At 35.7% G+C, this 22,464-nt stretch overlaps 2 protein-coding genes across 3 annotated transcripts in view; one reads left to right on the top strand and one right to left on the bottom strand.

Annotated features, from left to right (window-relative positions):
• Positions 1–5,011, bottom strand: part of LOC150098607 (kelch-like protein 2) — a 34,795-nt gene extending 29,784 nt beyond the window's left edge. The window contains exon 1 of the mRNA XM_090405165.1: positions 4,900–5,011. The gene's annotated coding sequence lies outside the window, so the exon portion shown is untranslated. The remainder of the gene's footprint in view (positions 1–4,899) is intronic.
• Positions 5,012–6,086: 1,075 nt separating this feature from the next.
• Positions 6,087–22,250, top strand: LOC150098606 (BTB/POZ domain-containing protein 2-like). 2 transcript variants are annotated; one of them, XM_090404746.1, is made up of 5 exons: positions 6,087–6,147; positions 7,140–7,363; positions 11,879–12,123; positions 19,352–19,596; positions 20,990–22,250. In XM_090404746.1, the coding sequence occupies exons 4-5, from the start codon at positions 19,358–19,360 to the stop codon at positions 22,077–22,079; spliced, it is 1,329 nt and encodes a 442-aa protein (XP_090260872.1). In that variant the 5' UTR covers positions 6,087–6,147; positions 7,140–7,363; positions 11,879–12,123; positions 19,352–19,357; the 3' UTR covers positions 22,080–22,250. The 2 variants fall into 2 exon arrangements, with proteins under 2 accessions (XP_090260872.1, XP_090260871.1); XM_090404745.1 differs by lacking the exons at positions 6,087–6,147; positions 7,140–7,363; positions 11,879–12,123 and adding an exon at positions 17,434–19,158.
• Positions 22,251–22,464: the final 214 nt, after the last annotated feature.

The following is a 22,464-nucleotide window of genomic DNA, read 5'->3' as shown; positions in this document are numbered from 1 at the left end:
ACGGTTTCATGATCTTTTTGATACCATTGTAGAGTTTGTTTGAAGACAAAAAGGTTTTGCTCAGTGATGATCTCAAGGCTATTAGGCATGACGTTGCTTACTTATTAGATATAATTGCAAAATTTAATGAAATTAATTGGCAGCTGGAAGGCAAAAATATCAGTCTAATCAAGGCCAAAACTTCTATCTCAACATGTATTTTTAAGTTAAGTCTGTTAAACCGAATCCTAGGACGTCATGAGCTCTACCAATTTCCGAGCCTGTCCGAGTTAGATAGAGAGCATAGGGTGCTAACAGATGATCTGCAAGTTTACTGTGACTATTTCAATACGCTGCATGCTTTTCTGTATGGAGGGGGGGTCAGGTAAGATATGACTCGGCCATATAAGAATATGCTTTCGTCGGAAGTTTCAGATTCAGAAATAAATCCATTTTCTGATACTGAGGTAGTGGGAGAGATGAAGGAAGAACTAATTGAGCTGCAAAATGACTTTGAGCTGAAGCCAAAATTTAAGAAATCTTATCAAGAATTTTGGTTGCAGAAAGAAATCTCTGCTCGCTATCCTTCAATGTGGGAGTTGTTAAGATACTCCTCGTTGCATTTCCAACATCATATTTGGTGGAACGTGGTTTTAGTGTGGCATGCAACTTCTTTCGAAACTAAAGAAATAAACTCCAGATAACTCGACGCGGTGATTTAAGACTCCTGCTAAGTGATATTAAACCAGACATAAGAGAACTGGTATCGCTCCATGAAGCCCATCCACCATTAAGGATTTTCTGAACATTCAAGTCAATAGCTGCTATTGAATGTCATTTGATACAATGTTTTATTAGATTTTAATGTAAAGTTGCTATTAAAGTTAAGTGTTTATTTGATTGAAAATAAATGTAAATTGTAAATTAATAATTTACTTTAAAAATGTTATTACCGTTCCTTGTGGATTCTGTGAATGCCTTTCTGTATGTAGGGTGGGGTCAGGTAAGTAAGGAGTGGGCACTGACGATGAGTTTATCGATTTGGGGGGGCGGTGGAACAAAAACGTTTGGGAACCACTGCCCTAGATAGCACCTCCTGCTTACGGGGTAAACAATAACAGTCGTGTATATTGTACAAAAGAAGGGCGATACTGCAGATTATTGTGTGGGACACAACCATGGATTTTTTTTCCTATCAGGTAGAATGATATTGAATTTTCTGCCCCTAGATGGCACCTCTTGCTTATTAGGTGTATGAGTGTAAGGAATTGTCCTTTAAAATACCAATAGGGAAAAGTGCTCAGTGTGTCAGCTGAAACAATGCGCTTTGCAAAAGTGTATCCAATTCTTTTTGTTATGGAGGTTGTTTTGTGTTGACAGCTCCACTTGTCCCTTTGAACAGAAACTGGCAAAGGAATATGAATGTTTTGTGACTGACCCTTTAAAACTGCTGTTATAGATTCCAGATTAATATCTGTGACCATGCGAGAATTTAGAGGAATACCCTTCCACTTGATCACAATATCTTACTCCCCCCGTGACGTTTTTTAAGAAAAAGATTTGGGACCCATTGTGACAAACTTTACAATGACATCACTGTTCAGTTCGTCACCTATCTCTGCAATGCAGTGACCTGCAGAGAGTGGAAAATCGTCTGGATTTTCAGTGAAAATGGCAATCAATACTAGTATACAAAAGCCGCCTCTGCAAAGGTTCCATGACCCCATATAACTTTATCCCACCGTAAAAAGCTACAAATGAAGAGAATAACAGCATTCCCTTTCCTATTTTCAGGATCGGTGCCTTGAATAAGAGAGTAGGCAACCTTCACCTGCCGTTCTGAAATTAACCTTGCATGTTGTATAAATTTACTGTTATCTTGGAATAGTTCTATGAAGTCTTCATAACAAGAAACCACTTAGGTTTGATTTCTCAAGGTTCTCATTCCAAGCCTTCCTCATAGAGGATTCAAACAAACTTAGCAAGTGAACGCTTTCTGGGGTTATTATTATTGTGTTCAATATCTAGTATAATAGCTTCCCTTAGCAAAAACTCATCCAGATAAGCTCGTTGGTTTTTACCCTCACGACATCCAGATGATTCCTGGTTTAGCTTCAGAAATGTATTAATATAATGAGCAAAGGAGTTTTTTTCACCTTCAGTTTTTTAGAAAAATTGAACACCCACCTCATTAATTTCTAAAATCTTTTATAACCACAAGCATGGGCTAGATCAAGTTCTGGAGTGCACCAAATACCTCTAAACAAATGGTCTGCATGAGAACAATGGGGTGCCAATTCCGAACCATAGGCACTAAAGGAGAATATTAATTTTTCATTCACGGTGATGGACAAAACTGGTAAAAAGAGTTCATCAGCTGCTTCCACTTTGGCACGTCAAGTATACCCCAGGACTACAGTCAAAAATTATCAAGAACAATTTCATGATCTTCCATAGGAAATACTTGGTACTTAATTATCCATGGTTAATGCTATTGAAGTCCAGATATCGAATAACTTGACTGTTTAATTGAGTTTTCTCATACATTTTACAGCAGACAGTTCTACTAGAAGGCCGAGAACTACAGGACAAAATGGGATCTGGATTTCTAAGAGCAACAATAAAGTTTTTCATGGCTATGTTTTCAGAAATTTCAGTATTTAGCTGAACCCAAATTGAGATCATGTAGAATCCTGTAGTAGAAAAATAGCATTCGTGATTCTTTGTTTCCTCAAACAGGGTGATCATATTTGTATTTCTGTATGTTTGAAAAGTAGTTGGTCTGTAGCCTTTTTGACAACCTTGGTGTAAACAAGCGTAGAATACATATAAAAAGTGTCCGCATTTCCCATCCACAAAATATGGTCAAATGAGGACTCCACCTCACTTATAACGTGCATGTTGTATAGATATGTTGTTCTAGCCATTTGAGACATGCCAAATCCTTTCGGCTATGAACGTTTGCCCCCCGTCGTAACCTCTAGCAGGAAGCATGCCCAAAGTAGTGGGTTTTAAACGTTCAGGAGAAATACTCTTAAGCATACCCCTACAATTGTTATGGAAGCATACATGAGGAATTACTGTTTTATCAGTCTTTAGAAGGGCAGGAAGTTATATATCTCAAAGTCGATGAATTTTTTACACATCAAGTTTTACAGTGGAAAAATTGTATTGGAGTCTGTACAGACGGTGCTGGGTGTAATGATGGGTGAGAATGTTGGATTTGTAGAGAAAGGTAAAGCTTGTGGCAATGAACATATCACGTTTACTCACTGCATGACCATCAGAAGTCCATCGGGAGAGGCCCCCTTGGTCCCCTCCCTGGGTGCGCCAGGGAGGGGAGCAAGGGGGCCCTGGTTTCCCAAAAGAAAAAGAAAAACTACTAGAAAATTTTCTAAAAATCTTTTCCAAATTAAAATTTTTTTTTATTTATGTTGTGTCGTGTCTTCTATTTCTATACTACTTTTAAATTAGCGGTCACATAAGGTGGAAATATCCTATAGCTCTTAGGAATCACGACCACTGTTGAACGCTAGGCGAACCAAGTTTTGCTCCATCATGCTGAGCGCTACTTTGTTTGCCCGAGCAGGGCCAAAGGAGACCATGGGTATCGTGTATTTGCTACCACTGCAGATGCCCAGTCACAGGTCGTATGCAGTGTATAGTGTGTATTCTCAAATCGATTTGGCCACTGCTCGTAGCCAAAAGTATATCACCAGAGTTAGACGTTGTGCTTCGCGATACTATCAAAATCATCAATTTCAATAAAACTCGTGCCCTTGAAGTGTCGTCCGTTTTCAATCCTTTGCAAAGACATGGACTCCGATTAAAAAAGCTTATTACTACATGCAAAGATAAGGTGGCTCTCAAGAGGCGAAGTTTAAGCAAATTATTAAAATCGAAAGATGAAGTTGTTCTATTTTTGACTCATCAGAAATCCGATTTTTTTATTTTTTTTCAAAATGACTTTCAAAACTGTGATATTTGTCGGATATTTTCGAAAACATCAATGATTTAAACATGTCGTTTAAAGGAAAAAAATGTAAGATATTTATGTTAAAAGATAAAATTGAAAGTTTTACTAAAATAGTTAACATATGGAAGAACAGGATGAAGAATGGTTCGAGCCACAGATGATTTTATAATAATTGAAAATAACCTTCCCAAAGATTTAATTGTAAGAGTTATAATTGATCATTTGAAGTGGCTGGAGACACAGTTTCAGAAATACTTCCCTTCAAATTTTGATTATAAAAAACTAAGTTCTGTTCATAAACCATACTCAATTGAAATTTAAAATTGTAATTGAAATTAGGTACTGATAAATTGTAGTCAATAGTAACAAAATCACATTTTGTGAAACTGACCCTGATTTATTTCTCTTTACATTGTACTTGTTTAAATGCAAGTTCAATGTAAAACCATGATTTTTTTGCAAACGCGATTATATATATATATATCGGTGGCAATTGATGCAACGTGTTCTCCACAAGCTGTGCCAATATATTAGTTACAGTTCACTGATATCAAATTCTGACTTCTACAAGAAGACATTGTCCATTCATTTCTGAACTAAAATCGTTATGAACTACACTAGTTAATACTCGAGATCTCTTTATAATCGGTTCTTCTAAATACAAAATAAAGATTACGTGTCTTCTCTGCAACTCAGATCACAATCACGTGCAAGTCTCCTCTCTCACAGAACACCCCCTAAGAACATTCCACTAAGTCCGTAATAACATATGACCCGTTTTGCGGCCCCATTAATCCAAAAGACGCCCACCAGCAATCCAGTTATCGAATACTCCTGTCATGAGTTTCAAAATGCAATTCCTTTTCTGCTTTAAAATATGTGAAAAAAAGTAGTGTTATTTAACTCTTGTAACTTATATAAACGTTTCACACTTTTCATCTTACCTGTGATAGTCGTTGTTAGAGAACGAAAACTCCAAAGACCTCTCTTGGGCTTAGCCAACTCGTAAATATCACAGGAATAACAAAACAAAGCCAAACTAAAACTGCATTGTCGTCATATGATAAATGAAATGCACATTTTATATTTTTATCTGTAAACTGAAGACGATTCCCCTAAATGGATTAAAGTGCTTACACGATGCAATAATTCATATCTCACTTCACCTGTTGATAAATTATATCAGCAAGTAAAGTGAGATACGAAGCATCCACTTTAAAGTTTTCGTTTAAACATTGAAATAAGTATTTTTTATTTATTGAATAAAATGTTCGTTTAAAGTCTATAAGGCAACTTTTCTTTTTCTTTTTTTTTTTTTTTTTTCGGTATTCGTTCCGATAATTGAAGAGTGCAGATTATCAGTTGCATTTCGTCATCTCCGCTCCTAAATCCAATTTCTCCAATTCGTGTGTTGTAGGCGTCTGATATTCTGTTTTTTTTTTTTTTTTTTTTTCCCAAGTTTGGTCCTCCGTACTTAACGAACTGTATCCAGTCTCGCTTTTCTCTGGGTCTATTTTAGAAGCAATCCAAAAAATAACTTCTGTAATCACAAAAAGTAAATTACTGTTTAATGCTAATAAATCATTGAATATGCTGATAATAATGCCACACATTCGTGAATTTTCGTTGACTTAGTAACAGTTTTCTTTTTCTGATTTGACCAGGAACTCAGTAACATTCGAAGGCAGCATAAGAATATAATTTGGAATAGACATTACTAGAAGCTTGCAATAGCAACAGCAAATTGAATAATATTTTACAGGAAAAAAATGGTTCAAATTTTTATGAAATTGAGGACATTACTGTGTAAAAGAGAAGGTGTTTATGCTTATTTTATTCTTTCTCTATTTATTTCTGTTTGTAAGATATTCATAACTTTATTAATCACTTTGTAAATTCAATGGTAAAGTAAAAGGGTTAAAAGAATAATTATAAAATTTCAAAGTGCGTTTTAATTTTATTATCTAGTCCAACCCTAATTCTTTTGACTGATAAAAGTGAATTGTATTATTATCTGCAATGATATACACCCACTGAGTGATATGCGCATGCGTACTATCACGGAATAGTTACTGGTAGCTTTATATATCTCTGTTGGTTTCGTGGCCAAATCACATCAATAGTTTCGTTTGCAGGATTTTCTAACAAAGGAAACTGGGAGAGAAATTGTTTTCAGCCATTACCAAATGCAGGTAAGGACTACCGATTTTTTTTGTCTTCTATAATGAAGAAAAGTATGAAGTTCAAGTAGGAACAGAAATTAATTGAAGAACGAATTGAATATGCTGGGATTATTTGTCGAAGTATATGAGTATAAATATTAGTTGTAAATTCTGTACAACGAAATATGGCTGATATGGAATGAACATCAGGACAAATACTTCCATTCTTATCACAATAATAATACCTGATTAAGAATAGAAACCTATCGAATGAGGTTAGGCTGATATCAAAAATTACATCTACCGTATTTTCCCGAAAATAAGACCTAACCGAAAAATAAGCTCTAGCATGATTTTTCAGGATGCTCGTAATATATGCCCTACCCCCGAAATAAGCCACACTTAAGATGGTCAGCCAGACAGACGCTTTTAGTACGTCCGTTGCAATACACGACGGACGTATTGAATTATAAAATAATAATATTAATATATAATTAAATATAACTAAATAATATTATTGACAGTAATACTTAAAATAAATCATAATATAATTAATGATTTGTAAATACCGAAGCGGGCGCCTTCGGACGAGAGGTAAACGCCTATGTAAACAGATAAACTCGTGACTTATTGCCAAATGAGCAATCGGACATGAATAAATGTAGATTGCTGTACATGAAAAAATAAGACATCCCTTGAAAATAAGCCCTAATGTGTCTTTTGGAGCAAAAATTAATAAAAACCCGGTGTTATTTTCGGAAAAATACGGTATAATCCAAGTTGGCGTAGGGGTTTTAAGGAACTGTATATAGCCGCATGTATATATCGTATAGGAAAATGTGTCTGCACTACTTACAGTCTGTGATGTGGCAATTATGTGGAAATGAAAACACACACACACACACACACACACACACACACACACACACACACACACACACACACACGCTTATATCGTTGTTGTTGAAAATGTGATGATTAAGTTCGTAGTTGTGTTTGAATATCTGTTATTGTGTTTTAAGCACACCAATATGGAAGAAGAGACTCTAGAAGACAAATTGATCCGTCTCTTGGAAGGACACAGATTTCCCGACGTTACCTTCCATGTAGGGCCACGCAAAATACGAATTCAAGCACACGGGTGAATACTGGCCATGGGGAGTGGTACCCTTCGAAGGTTACTGGAGAAGAACAATAATATGCCTGCTGAAGATGTGACAGAAATCGGATCCAAGATTATGCTCAAGTAAGTTTTTTTTTTCAGTTTACGAAGACATTTTGCTTTAATTTAAATTAATCTCCTTCTGACGTGCATTATTTATGTTGCTAAGAACTGCTTCTTTTCTTGTAAGGTGAAAATTATTACATGTAAACTTTTTTGTCTGAAGTAGAGAAACAAAAAAAATAAATAAACAAACAATTAAATCATCAGTTAATGGAAGGAGCTAAATGAAACTAGACGTCCTTATAAAACGGAGCCATAAAATTACAAGTATTTTTCAAGATGAATATAACCATTTTTTCCACAGTTGAGGTATCCAGTTTGAACCGGATTGGTTAAAGTTATGAAAAATTGTCAATAGGATTTCACTATGTGCTTCTTGTTCCCTATAATCTATGACACCTTCAAAGCAATATAAAAGAAAGTTGGTCCAGAAATTATAGGATGGATGTTCCCTCATGGAAACTCATTTGTTTCGGTTTTGTTAGCGAAAGTCGGACAAAGAACACACAAAATGGCCAACATGACACATTTGGCTTCTGTCCTCTGATGTTCTCAGTATAATCTGAAACGACAATAAGAACAATCGCACTACCTTAACCCAGAAGCTTTCTTTGAAGCTTCTGTATTTAGGTGTACTATTACTTAGCCGATCCTGGTTACTTTTTATATGTGGATCTCACCCACGAAAGGTTTTTTATAAACTTATAGTGCATTCGTCCCATGAATAGGTTAAGCATTTTTATTTTTATGAATTATATATATTTATATTTATATTTTTTTTTACATAGTTCGGAAACCTCGCGGTAGAAACCAAACATGGATCTTTCTCACGCCACTTCAGGCCTCCATTAAGCAGGACGGTGGTCTCACATCGAGCGATGAAAGTCATCTTCCACCTAAAGACAATCACAAACATTCATGCCTAAGGCAGGATTCAGATACTTCGAGTGCTGGTTACAGAGAAGCTACTCTAAACCCTCTGCAAACGTCCAAACTCTGGTGCCGAATCTGTGTTGAAAAGCTACAAATTCGACCCACAGCTAAATACAATGAAAATACTGGAGAAAAATAAAGTAGAATGGTTGTCTTCTAAGTTTCTATGTGGAGATCAAGAATACAAAGGCTACTTTTCTTTCTTTCTTAATCCTCCTCTTCTACCTTTTACAGTGTCGAAGTTTTTTTTTTTTTTTTTAGATTTAAATTAAATATTAATGATATTAGAGGACAGGACTATGACAATGGGTCCAATATGCGAGGGGAAAATAAAGGTGTTCAAGCTCGTTTACTGCAAGTAAATCCCCGAGCATTTTACATACCTTGTGGCTGTCATTCTTTAAATTTAGTTATAATAGATGCAGCAATGTCTTGCCCAGAATCTGTTTCATTTTTTTGGTGTTATTCAACGTCTTTATACATTATTTTCAGCATTCTCTGCTAGATGGAAAATTTTAACTGATAATGTACCAAATTTCACTGTTATAAAGAAATATGTGAAACTCCTTGGGAGAGTCGTATTGAATGCATAAAGTCAGTTAGGTATCAGGTTGTCGAAATTCATGATGAATTGATAATACTTAGTGAAAATTCAACCGATGCAGCCACCAAATCTGAATCTTTAACACTAGCTAGCAGGAAAACTTTGCGATTATTTTATTTAAGTTATGTTAGTGACGTGGTATGACATGCTACGTCGGATTAGCATAGTTAGCAAATCAATGCAAACAAAGAGTATGGATTTAAAAACGGTTATAAATTTATTGTACGGAATTCGTTCGCGTGCTTAGCCTAGTGGCTGTGCGCTTCGCAACCATATGGCTGGGGAAGGAGTGCCCTGGGTTCGATTCCCGTCGATGACGAGAGGAGCTGAAGGATCTTTCCCAGCCATAGCCAAGTTAGCCGGTCTTGGGCGTGGACAGCAGGGTTTTTCTCCCCAGTTTAACTGGGGTTGTTCTTCCCGCAAGTAGGCAAACCAGCGTTGAGGAAACAACACTACGGACATAGGATACACCGGGGCGTAGGGCTGACCACTTGAGATCCGATGATTAATAAACCCTCGACACCGCAAGGTAAAAGAGGGACAGGAAGATGAGATGAGATGTACGGAATTCATTAGACAATACCGTACACTAGAATTTGAAAATGCTTTGAAAGGCTTTACCAATTCCTCAAGCTGAGGAATTAGTAAAGCCTTTACGAACGGAGCCAACATTTGTGTCTAAAATGATATTCAACATCATTTTAGACAGAACATTAACATCTGTTGAAGAAAGATTTGAACAAATAAAAACGTACGAGCGAAATTGGGGTTTTCTTTTTAATATAACTAAAATTGACGATTTAAATGAATTAAAAAAAATCAATGCATAGATTTTCATTCAATTCTTCATCATGAAAATAATAGTGACATTGACCGGAACGAGCTCTTTGAAGAAATTAAATCTCTAAACAGTTTACTTCAGGAAAACATCAATTCGCCATTCGAAACTTTACAATTTTTAAAAGCAAATAATTTGCAGACTATAATTCCAAATACGTGGTTGCATTGAGAATTCTCCTGACGATTCCTATTACAGTAGCAACAGCTGAGAGAAGTTTCAGCAAATTGAAACTTATCAAAACATATTTGCGATCAACAATGGGGAGCGAGAGATCAAATTCTTAAGCCTTACTGTCTACTGAAAATGCAGTTTTTCAGAAAATAGACATTGGTGAAAGAATAAAAACTTTCGCAGTTTTAAAATCAAGAAAAATATATATGTAAATTATAATTGATAAAATCAAAAGTGTAAAACCCATAATATGTTTAATAACCAATAATTTAGTAATTTTTTTGTATGTACTATTTTATTTTTTTTGTTCGTGAAATGATAAGTAGAAATCTTGAAGTTACGAAATTATTAATCACTTGAGAAAACCTATACCTACTGCTGTACCTACCTTCAAGTCTTCTTTTGTGCTCATACAACTTATACAGTAGCACCATTTATTTCTTTCTCGACGAGCTCCTAATTCCAGCAAATATTGTCAAGTCGTAACCTGGGTATCTCCTAGTCTTCTGCTCTCTCTCTCGCTCTCTATAATTACACATAATCGTCATCATCATCATCCTCAGTGGTTCTACCACGTACTTAAACAACTTAAACTTAAAAACTTAAACTGTTTTCTTCCTCTTTCGAATCTAACAAACGTCAAGTTGCTTTATCTAGGTAGAAAGTATTCTGCTGATAGACAACCTGAAGTTTGTGTTACAATCAAAATGAAATTTTTCATAGTAAATGGGCAATGTATGACTTTGGGAAAAATGATGGTTTGTAGTTTGTGTTGTTTCGTAATCAACCCACTAGGATTAAACGAAACGATTGGTAGAATAAATAATCTTATTTAGAAATGGTATTCACGTTTAAAATGTCATAAATACGAAGTTAATTGCAAATGCTAATATTAACTCAACAACCTATTTAAATTAAAAATTAAATTATGTAAAATTCCATTCTGACTGACTGCACTGTTCCTTCACACAAATTGATATCTTCTGTGATGCTTATTTCATGCATTTCTATAATTAACGTGAAACAATGAATAAATGTACGCATACTGAATTACGCAGAACCATTTCTCCCTAGGTGATGTCATTGTAACACCACAACAGCGCCTTCAACGGTAAGAATCACAAGCACATTTCTGGTGAAAAAATTTAAATCTCTTTCCAAATAAACACATCGAATAATCTTTATATTTTAAACTGAATAATTTCTGAACTTCCGAGTAAAGCATTTCAGAGTAAAGTAGCGTATGGCCGTTTGGATCCATATGGCCGAAACAATTAAGCCTTTGAGGCCAAAGCATTAAACTACTTATTTCAAAATTAGCTGAGCGATATTTCTTAGGACGGTCTTCGTGTCTTCGTAATTGTCATATACATCCTCATGTATTGTACCTTTTACCTCTTAATTCGACATCTGTCTCGAACTATTGACTATATTGCAATATGTATTTGTGTTTAAAAATTAATAAAAGTTAAAAAAAAGTAACAATAGAAACGTCAGATTTTTATAGCAAGTTCCACAATATTTCTGTTATTTTTTTCAATTTTATATGCCAAGAAAAAAATACAGAATTCTAAATCATAAAGTATGATCTGTTATATGTTTTTCTGTCAGATTATCCCATTATCAAAGCATTCTTCGCATGCAATTAACATCGTTTTTAATATTAAAATTGATGACTATAATATTCGCTTTCTAGCTACGCGCACCCTGCTGGCAATAATAAAAAAATTTAACCAAAGTGAACTGTTGGTTAAATTCTAACCAACAGTTCACTTTGCAAATTCTGTTAATCACTGCAGAACAGTTTAAAATTTTTCCACCAATGTCCAGACTAAAGGTAAGATTTAATCGAAGAAAGATGTTCATATGGGATTAAATAATTACATTATATATATTTGTAAACCTAGTATTGGAAGATCAGCAATGTGGACAAGTTAAAGGCATTTTCCACTAGAGACGAAACATAATACTGTTCTTATTATTATAGCACCCAAAAGCAGAGGATAATTCCTACGAAAGAATGCTTCAAGGAAAAATTATATACCTGATGAACGATTCTGCCTTGAGCGGCGCACTGTTTCAAGTAGGACCGGATAAGATTGAGGTTTCAGCCAACAGATGCATATTGGTAATGGGTAGTTCTTCGTTTCGAAATTTACAGTACGGAGAAAACCCACAAAATGCGATTGAGGTCAGCGATCTCACTGAAAGAGGATTCAGGATGATGCTGAGGTAACTTATTTGTTCATATGTTTTCTGTATTATCATTAAAATGTCGGAAGAAATTTAATTTCTTCCAACATCTTAATGATTGATAGATTTTTGTGATTTATTTTGGTTGAATAATCTCATAAGGTATTTAGGTAGGTTGATGAGAGCTATGATTAAATATAATCTTATTTTGTTTGTATAAATGAAACAGTTTTGACAATATTTCAAAGATGTTCATAACATGAGATTTGAAAGCAACCTATAATGATTGCTTCAATAGATTTTCCCATTGGAAAACGAATAAATCGAATCAGCAGTATACAAATTGTGAATTATATTTTATATTGCTTCAATGTTCAATTTTTTATTTATTTTATTTATATTATTCGCATTAACGAAACTTTCCAAAATATAGTTTACCTCTTGTTTCTGCAAAATATTAGGAATGGCGAACAAATTATCCATAGACTTAATTTAGAGGAGATGGAATAAAGAAGAAGCAAGATTGATAGATTTACAACTTGAACTTAAAATGCACTTGTTCTCGTAGATTCAGAGGCAAAGAGAAGTATGAACTTCCATTTCGGTTGAATGCTGCAATGGAACAGCCTTTCTGGGCACTGTTATTTATCAATGAAGAAAACTAATCTGGATTTCAAGATATATGTGGTTCCTGTTAAAATGTCTACTACCGTATGACATCTGCATCTCTAACTTTCATACTGTCAACAGGAAAGTTATTGTCTAAAAGGTGGCGCTGCAGAAATCGTTCACAAAGCAGTCATACAAAATTATCAGTTAAGTAATTTGGGAATTGTTGAAATGTCCTGAACAGAATCCATAGAGATCACTTGATTGCAATTCCGCTTAGAAGTGGATGAAGTGGAGCCTGTGGGAAGCGGTTATTTAATTGGTAACCTAAGAGATTTACTATATGAAATTTTATACGGAATTAGAATCAATAAATTCCTGTAATCTTTCATGGACGAGTTTCTATAATGCTATCTTTATAACCACATTTCACTTATTTTGTGTATTACGGAACAATATCCCGCTATGATTAAGTAATTTAGTTTTTCATAGACAACTTATATTGAGCTGAGCAGTTAATTCTAACTCCACAATTTTCTGTCTTTTATTTTGTGGGCTATCTGATCAGTTTATCTGTATTTAAAAGAAATAATCTAGAGCTGATGGGATAGAACTCAGCTATCTCTCCAAAAAATTGTTATTATTATTATTATTATTATTATTATTATTATTATTATTATTATTATTATTATTATTATTATTACCAAACCAACACGTAGTCAAAAGACTCATCACGAGAGGTCCCACACATATAGTTTGCCACACCGCGCCTTACATAACACTGTATGTTCAACGTCTCCGCCCTCACCACACTCTCGGGCAATGCATTCCAATCACCCACTACTCTCCATGCAAAAATCCCGCTCTTCCTCTGGCTCCCATCTCTAAAACCTCTTCCACCCTAATCCGTTTATAGCCACCTAGTAACTCGTATGTCTCAATCATGTACCCCACCTCCCAGGAGGATGTGTGGGGGGGAGGTAAGATATATGACTGAGAGCTGCTTTTTCTCTGTCTTCATACTCAACATTCCTGAAACTAGAAACCGCCTTGGTCAGTCATCTCTGGACCCTTCATTCTTTACACTTTCTTCTGTCTGCGGCCAGAACAAAGCTTGACACACCACTTTACTTCTATATGTCAGTGTCCTCCCCAATCATTCCCATAATCCGCTGTGCTGTGCTGTCCTCACAATTTCAGCAATCTGTCCCAGAATGTTTAGGTCTTTGTCCACTCCCAGATAACTCATCTTCTACACTTCTTCCAAGATATCTCCACCAATTATTATGGTAACCCCAATCTAATTCCTATTCACACAGTCTATTTAAGCCCTCTTGAAAAGTTACATCTGCTTTACTCCTCACAGTTCTTCCAAACTTTGCATCATCTACAAACAACTGCATATCAACAACATACAACGTAAACAGCAGCAATCCGAAAAATCTGCATTTGAAAGTTACTTATAAATATTTCTTTTATTTTAGATACGAACCAATGTCTTTCTGTGCATATCTGCCATCAATATTACAAAGGCAGGCACTTGCCTTTGTAATATTGATGGCAACATGCTGCAGAAATTAGGACAATATTACAAAAGCAAGGCAGGCACTTGCCTTTGTAATATTGTCCTAATTTCTTGGTAATTATTATTTGTTCACAAGCTTCAAGCAGCAGTAATTAAGCTGCTTTTCTTTTTATGGAATATTTGCATACTACCAAATTACTTTATAAAATACTACGCAATACCATACAGCTAATATGTCTTTTTTTGGTTTCTTTTAGATATCTCTATACAAACTCACTGGAGCTGAAATCTGTAGAAAAGCCATTGGACACCGTAGATTGATAAGAGAATACAAAAGTATTCTCTAATCAATCTTGAGTTAAAATGTGCCGAGTTTATTATTGCAAATTCTCCTGTGTTAGCACAATACGGGTGCACCATGCTTCAATATGCTAGAGTGTTTCATCGGGATGATGTTTTGTACGAGTGTCATAGAGAGATTGATAGAAATACATATCGCATTATTGAAAGTTGGGACTTCCTGCAAGCTGACAGAAACATAATGGAATTCATCGTGAAGAGGGACTCGCTAAATATTTCATCGGAATTTGATCTCTTTCAGAGTATTCTCCGATGGGGAAAGTTCGAATGTTGTCGCAGGCCAGGAGAGACTTTACAATCAGTACTGCGTTGCATTTTGCCTCATATTCGTTTGTTTGCAATGAACGAAGAGGAAATGTTGAAAGCAATACAAACCGGTGTATTTGAGGAGTTGATCTCAAGCGCTAAGATTCTACCAACAACAGAAAAAGCAAAAACCTTGAAGATGATGACAACCCACTTGAATAAAAATAGTTTCAGCTGTGATCAAAAGGAGACAGGACTGTCGCAGGAGATACATGAATTTCCATCATGTGATATTGGAAAGCGAAGACGACAATCAAAGAGACGAAGAAAAGGATAAAAATCAGTCGGATAAGACAAGAGTGATTTCGATGAATGTGACAGTCCACAAGGGTTATCTCTTAATTGCAGAAATTAAACTGACCTCTAAGTGTTTAAACAGAAAATTTTCTTCAAAAAGCGAGTTTTCTGTAAAATGCCTCGTCACCGTAGGTGACAACGTTCCAATCTAAATAAATTTACAGAAGTTTAAAGACGACACAGGTATTACTTATGAACCAGCCACACCTTTTCTTGTGCATGCAGAAGAACAAATTAGGGAGATTATGTTTACGTTCACAATCCCTGATTTCAAGACAAGAAAGAAGTGGCGTTTTGTTTCGGGCTCATACTCAAAACACCACGTTTCACCAGTAACGATCATTTCAAGGAAGTCTGAGTCCTTATGAGCGGTTTTAATGAGGTCCTTGCAGTGTGTTCAATTCGATACATTTTTTGGTCGTCGGTCAACTTATGGGGAAAAAACGCTAATTCATTTTACGAAGGCCCAAACTCTCGGTCAAAATGTTGTGCACAGTTGAGTTTGGAATCCCCAGTTCATCTTCAATCAATCTCACGGACGGTTTCTGGTTTTCTTTGGTGACATCACGCACTTTTTTGGATGTTAACTTTGCTCACTCCAGTTTTTGAACGGCCCCGCTTTTTGTTGTCCTCAAGCATCTCATGACAACTTTCAAATGGCTTAAATCACTCGTAAACTTGAGTACGGGATAAGCATTCATCACCGTATGCGTTTTGAAGAATTTGATGCATTTCGGTAAAACTTCTACCAAGTTTAACACAAAAGTCAATCGCAGCTCGCAGTTTGAAACTCATTTTCCGACTGTTCGTCAAAAGACACTATCACCCTTGGCACTATAACTCGGCTTCTAATGAAACAAATGCCATAAACAGTTGACACAACACTAACGAAGGTTCCCGCTTCGGACAACAAAAAGATACAACAAGTGGCGCCACTAGTTTCTTCTATTTTCGAAAAGATCGGTTTCTTTTTGGACAGAGGTGTACGAACTCAAAAAATGATTTCTTGGGTCTCTTCTAGCCATTACTGTATTTAATTAATCCCAAACCACGTGCTTATAGTGCAAAATGTCCCCTGGTGACAGAAATTTTTACTATGTTTTATCGTCTGTAAATAAAAACTCATGTTACAGAGTGTTTTGTTCAATATATCTTTCACTACTGGATTCTGAACATTCCTCTTTAATTATTGCCATCCTACACACACACACACACACACACACACACACACACACACACACACACACACACACACACACACATACACAGGTAACCCTCGTATAACGCGGATGTTAGGCTCCATAGAAAAGCCGCGTTATATAAATCGCTTTATGCGAGACTCAGATTACATAGAAAAAGTAGGGTTACGTTTTTTTTTTTAAATTATGTAAACAACAATGACATACCCAACGAAATATATTTTTTATTTAATTCTTGTAATTCATGTTAGTTAAGAAAACATATAAGCTACGAAACACATATATTATATAAACTTATAAAATTACAAATTGTACGTAAACTTCATTGAACATAAAGGGCATATTTTAATCGTCATTACTATCATCAGAACTAACATTTCGTAGATGTTTTTCATTTACGAGTGGCCGGACGTTTTCATCATTGAAATCTCTTGGACATCATTTGTATAATTCTCATTGCATATTTCGGCTGGTTTAGTTATGAAGAAGTCAGCAATAAGACCTTGCTTACCACGATGCAGCAATTTTTTATTAAGTTCATAATATGGATCTAAACAAATATCCAATTGTCTCGTGAATTTTCCGGAGCACTACGTCAAGGGATCATTATCCGTAAAATAGCTTCCTAACTTTCTTGCGAAGTCCAATCCTTCTGCTAATTTCTTTAAACAGAATTCTTTAACGGATTCATCACAATCAGAATCTTCGGCAGAACTTGCCCCTCCATTTGGTTCGACATCATCTATTAATTGTACCAGTTTCTTCTAATGTAAATCTATTTCCTCATAAATTAATTCACCAATTTCGTTTTTAAGCACATCGCAAAAGCGCTCTAAATGGCCATTACTATAAAAAAAATTTTTTTTACATAAAAAAAGCTTTACATATTTCTGTAACTCACCAGAAAATAAAGTGCTCAGCTTGAGATCAACAAGCTGATGGTTTTAAAGCGCTCTCCTGGAAGAAAACGAAGATAATTTTCAACAATTACACTTTATACGATAAACAATTGACGTACATGCGTGCTAAAGGGTATTTCACCTAACATAAATTCGCCGGTTATCACTACAAGCGCGATACGGGCAGACATAAATTTAACGCAGATAAACTTTGATTTTTAAGTCGCGCGTTGAAAAATATATGAAAAGATAAACGATTACTATAATTTGTAGACCGTGTTTTTATCGAAACCGAGTTGTATAAGTACCGCGTATACGAGGGTTACCTATTTTGGATTCTTGGTATTAATATTCGACTTTGGACACTGATGTGTTTGTAAAAGCATGATCTAGAGCAGAGGTTCTCAACCTTTTCCAGTGGCGTACCACTATATTTAATTCAAGATATTAGATGTACCAGTAAGGCAGCGGCTCACGTACCACCAGTTGTACGCGTACCATAGATTGAGAATCCCTAATCTAGAGGAACATGTTTATCATTTTGAGTTTACAAAACTTGTCTTTTACAAACCATTCTATTAAATCCGTCAGCCCAGGGATATGATGGGAACACGGGGACTAATACGTTATAAATGCTTCCTTATCGCAGATTATCCCAGTCTTTTGTCCACATCCTGAACATTATGTTTACTTAAATGAAACTACTTTAGCGATATCTGCCGTGTTCATGGATGCCGATAAGATACATTTGTACTCGATAGAAATGAGTAGGTGACATTTTGATAGGAAATGCATCGCAAAACAGGTGTTAGTGACATTTTTTTATTTTAAATCTGAATGAAGCAATACTTGAAATGAAAAGCAAATACAGTACTTGGTATTCGATGGTTCTTTTAAGTACAATCTGGAAAAAGAATACATTTTAAAGACAAGAGCCTAACAGTTCTCAGGCGAAGCCAAGTGTGAATTGTGTACCAGCTGCAGAAGCCATAATTATGTAGCATGTTGTTGTTTACTTCCATTTGAAAAGTTTTAATTTTCAGGAATACAGCACGAGGGTTAAGAGAACTTTAACGTTGTTCAAGTCAGTCAGTGGCGGCTGGTGGCTGGAAATCGTGGGGGTGCTGCAATTTTCGAAATATACATACACCGTAAGTGCAGTGTATACGTGTTTGGATAAAATATCCAAATTATGGTAAAAATTAAAAAAAAATTAAACATGAAAAATATTGTTTATAATCGATAACATTATACAGTTTAGTATACTTCAAAATTACTTAAAAATAAAATCCATTATCATAACCCGAATAATGTTCTAAAATAAAAACTGTAACAAATGTTATGTCTATAAGCACTACGAACACTACTACTGGCGCAAACTTCATATAAACATCAGTGGAACTGCACAACAGACAGTGCCGAATTACGCTAATAGCTCGCATCTCACTATGACGTGCATATGCTTGCGCGCGTAGCAATATGACACTGTGGTAAACACAGTGCTGCTAGCGTCCTTCGCCCTCCTAAGTGCTACACGATGGATTTTTATTAGTTTTTTATACAAAATAAGAGAATTGTACAGGATTGTTGATGATAAGATTAAATATTACAAGCAAATATAAATAAATTAATAAATATATTTGTATATCGAGAAACATTGGGGTGCTAGAGTTCCGTAGTGCCAATTCACGAGCCGCTCCTGTTATCAGTCCTACGTTCTCTTTATCTAACAGGTAAATTCCCAGTCATGTGGCTGATAAAAGCCGAAGGTGTTATTTATACTTAGTGTGCATTAGTCACACCGCATTTTGTTCGTTGTATATAATTCTCTGACAATTGGAGGACTTATTGCTCTAGTTTCCCAATGCCAGTACCGCAGGTAAGATAGATAGTGGAATACAATTGAAGGACATTTATGTTAGCAATTATGTTATTCATCTTCTCAGGGATACATTAATGCTATTTTCTATTTTTTTTTTCTAATTTCTATTTCTGTCAATGCTAAGTTCTGTTTTAAATTAGTTTTTGATTTTTTTATTCATAACATTTTTATTGCTTTCCTATATTCGAAGGACGTAATGGTAGAAGGGGATGACACCCAAGAAATGTTGGTCAGAGGCAGACGGCGCCATATGTCAGATCCTCGTTCGCCTGATGTTGTTTTCTTAGTCGGACCCAACAGGACTCGAATTCCAGCTCGCAGGTCGTTAGTAGCCGAAGGCAGTCTCACCCTTCGTAATTTGATGTATGTGCGGGAACCTCAGCATGAAATTGAAGTGGAAGATCTCACCGAGCGAGGATTCAAAATCATGTTAAGGTAGTATTAGTTAAATGTACTCGATTATGTTAATTAAAAATCAATTTAAGCAATTAAGTTTCGCTGAAAGACAAAATAGAAAAAATTTCTTTTATTAAGGTAATTTTCAGTAAATTATTTCTAATTTATGGAAATAAAAGAAATTATTTCTATTGGAATACCGATTGGGGAGAGGGTATGAAATAATTAAGAGAATTCTATTTTTTAGAATTGCTTTTTGCAAAAGAATATAATCTACAAGGGTATTGAGGGCAACACATTTTTGTTGTTTAAACGAAAATATCATTATAAATAATAAATTATTGATTCATTTTATCATTATTCATCATATATATATATATACAAGGTGGGTCAAAATTCCACGTAAAAACTTTGAGGGGGAGATAGAGAACATACATAAAAATCGACATATTCACATAGGAAAGCATGACCGGAAACGCAACCAGAAAGTGCTAACAGGGATACAAAAGATACAGAAATAACACAAGGCAGTAAGTGGTGTAAAAAAACTTTATTAGGCGTAACTGAACAGTTCAATAGTAGTTCGATACATAATATGGTAACCGAGGCGCATGTCTGCCATCTCAGCGTTCGTAAAACGACGCATGTTCTTCGTACGACGTCGAACGCTTGAATGAGAAAGTCCCAATTGCTCACCTGGAACTCTGGCGAAAAGCGCCACCTATCACTTTCGGGTCGCGTTTCCTATCATGCTTTCCTAAGTGAATATGGTTGATTTTGCTGTTCTCTACCTCCCCTCAAAGTTTGTACGTGGAATTTTGAATCACCCTATATACGGTATATAGGGTAGAAAGTTTTTTACCTTGGGTATATAATATTTTAAAAATACCAAACAATTTTAGAAGCTAAGTTTTAACCCTTTTTTCCAAGTAAGCAAACAGACAAATATGTCAAGTTTGCGTCTGTACGTTGTGCAAGACTGAGGCAACTCTTGCAAATAGCGTCACACCGAGGCAACTCGTGGTAAAGGTGGAGTATGATCCGATCACTTTCCTTAGTGTTTTTCCCCTAATGCAAAGCACATTCCCTTGCGGAGATGTATGATGCTCTGCATTAAGGGCAGGTGCCACTACCCAGATCGGTTTAGATCTTTATTGATGCATAGCATCATACATTTCCGCAAGAGGATGTGATTTGGATTAGGGGAAAAATACTAAGGAAAATGATTGGAGCTTATTCCACCTTTACCATGAGTTGCTTCGGTGTGGCACTACTTGCAAGAGTTGCCTCAGTCTTGCAGTACGTGCAGGCGCACACCTGACATATTTGTTTGTTTGCTTACTTGGAAAAAAGGATTAAAACCTAAGTTATAAAACTACTTACAATCTTTAAAACACACACACACATGTATATATATAATGTTATTTTACAGGTATCTAAGTACAAAGTGGGCTTTGTACTTAAAATCTGTGGAAGAAGCCGTGGACACGCTCTGTTGTGCGAGGAAGTATTCCTTGAAAAAGCTGGATGTGAAGTGTATTGAATTCATTAAAAGAAATTCAATTCCAGCCGATAAGGTGTGCACCATACTCCAGCGTGCTAAGACCTTCAACCTGATTGAGGTTCTCTGCAAGTGTTATAGAGAGATTGACCGGAACACTGAAGATATTGTTGAATCAAGAGATTTTCTAGATGCTGAGGCAAGTACTGTGGAGTTCGTAGTGAAAAGGGATTCATTAAATATTCCATCGGAGTTCCAGCTGTTTGAAGCTGTTTGTAGATGGGGTGAACAAGAGCTTGTCAGAAGAAAAGACGAGAATTTAACTTTGCAAGATATATTGGGGAATATTTTGCTGCACATCCGTTTCCACGTAATGTCCGAGGAGGAAGGTGTGAAGGCAAATGAATCCGGATTTGTTACCAATTGGGAGAGTGCGAATTCTAATCTGAATTTCAAAAGGCGAATCTCCTTCAGCGTATTCAACAGAATATATGAAGATCACCAATGTTTGTTGTTACCCAAGAAAGGCAAGTTTTGTAAAGACCAAAAAAGAGTTATTTGCGTATCTGTGAAAGTAACAGAGGGATGCCTTTACATCATTGGACTTAAAATGTCTTTCAGAGATTCGAATTCGTTTAACGACTTGGTTTTGAACAAACGCTTTAATGTGAGTTGTCATGTCGCGATAGGTATCGGCATACCTCACATAGTACACGGAGGATTTTCTCGGCCACGACAGTATGAACATAACGTGGAATCAGACTTCAATTTACCACCATCAGATAACAATGTGGTGATATTCGAGCTGCAAAGACCTCTTCTGTTGAGAAAACGTGGAGACCTAGAAGTACACATCACTTTCACCTTCTCCTTCCCAAATAGAGTCATTAGAAGAAGATGGCGCAAAATTCAAGGATTTCAGACGATACCAATGAGATGTTCGCCTACCGCTTCAGAATTAATTGTACTGAAGTCAGTTACTCATCGAGATATTGAAATGGGATTGATGTGGACACTTTGACTATGGCCGATGCCAGAACATTCTTGCAATGTGCAACATCAAGATTGAAGTAAAATCTTCCCCCTTGTGTAGTTACCTTCAACGATGTAATACGAAAATATGTTAAAGTAAAGAAAATGTATTGAAACAATGTAGATCATCCATACAATAAAGATTGCATTGTTTCATTAAGTGTGGAAATATTTGATTGATCTTTCGCATACTTGATGTGTTTGGTTTAAAATTACAGTTACAAAATATACAATAGTTTCATTCGTTGATAGCAGCTCTTATTAACCTTGAGTTGGGAGAGAAATCTATACCGAACTTTATTCTTTACGTCATTGAATGCCTCTAGATAAGAAATCCAGTTTGTTTCTGAATCGCGAGGCTTTCTAACACAGCA

This window comes from Typopeltis vanoorti, chromosome 15, assembly GCF_054136105.1.
Source record: "Typopeltis vanoorti isolate ZY-2024b chromosome 15, IOZ_Tvanoo_1.0, whole genome shotgun sequence".
Classification (NCBI taxonomy): Eukaryota; Metazoa; Arthropoda; class Arachnida; order Uropygi; family Thelyphonidae; genus Typopeltis; species Typopeltis vanoorti.
Note: the sequence above shows the minus strand (reverse complement) of the source record. Positions and strands in the feature narration are given on the sequence as shown.

What these genes read in the sequence shown, in the direction of transcription:
- LOC150098606 (XM_090404745.1), top strand. An exon ending in GGATTCAAAATCATGTTAAG is followed by an intron (nt 19,597 to 20,989) that starts GTAGTATTAGTT and finishes GTTATTTTACAG; the next exon opens with GTATCTAAGTACAAAGTGGG.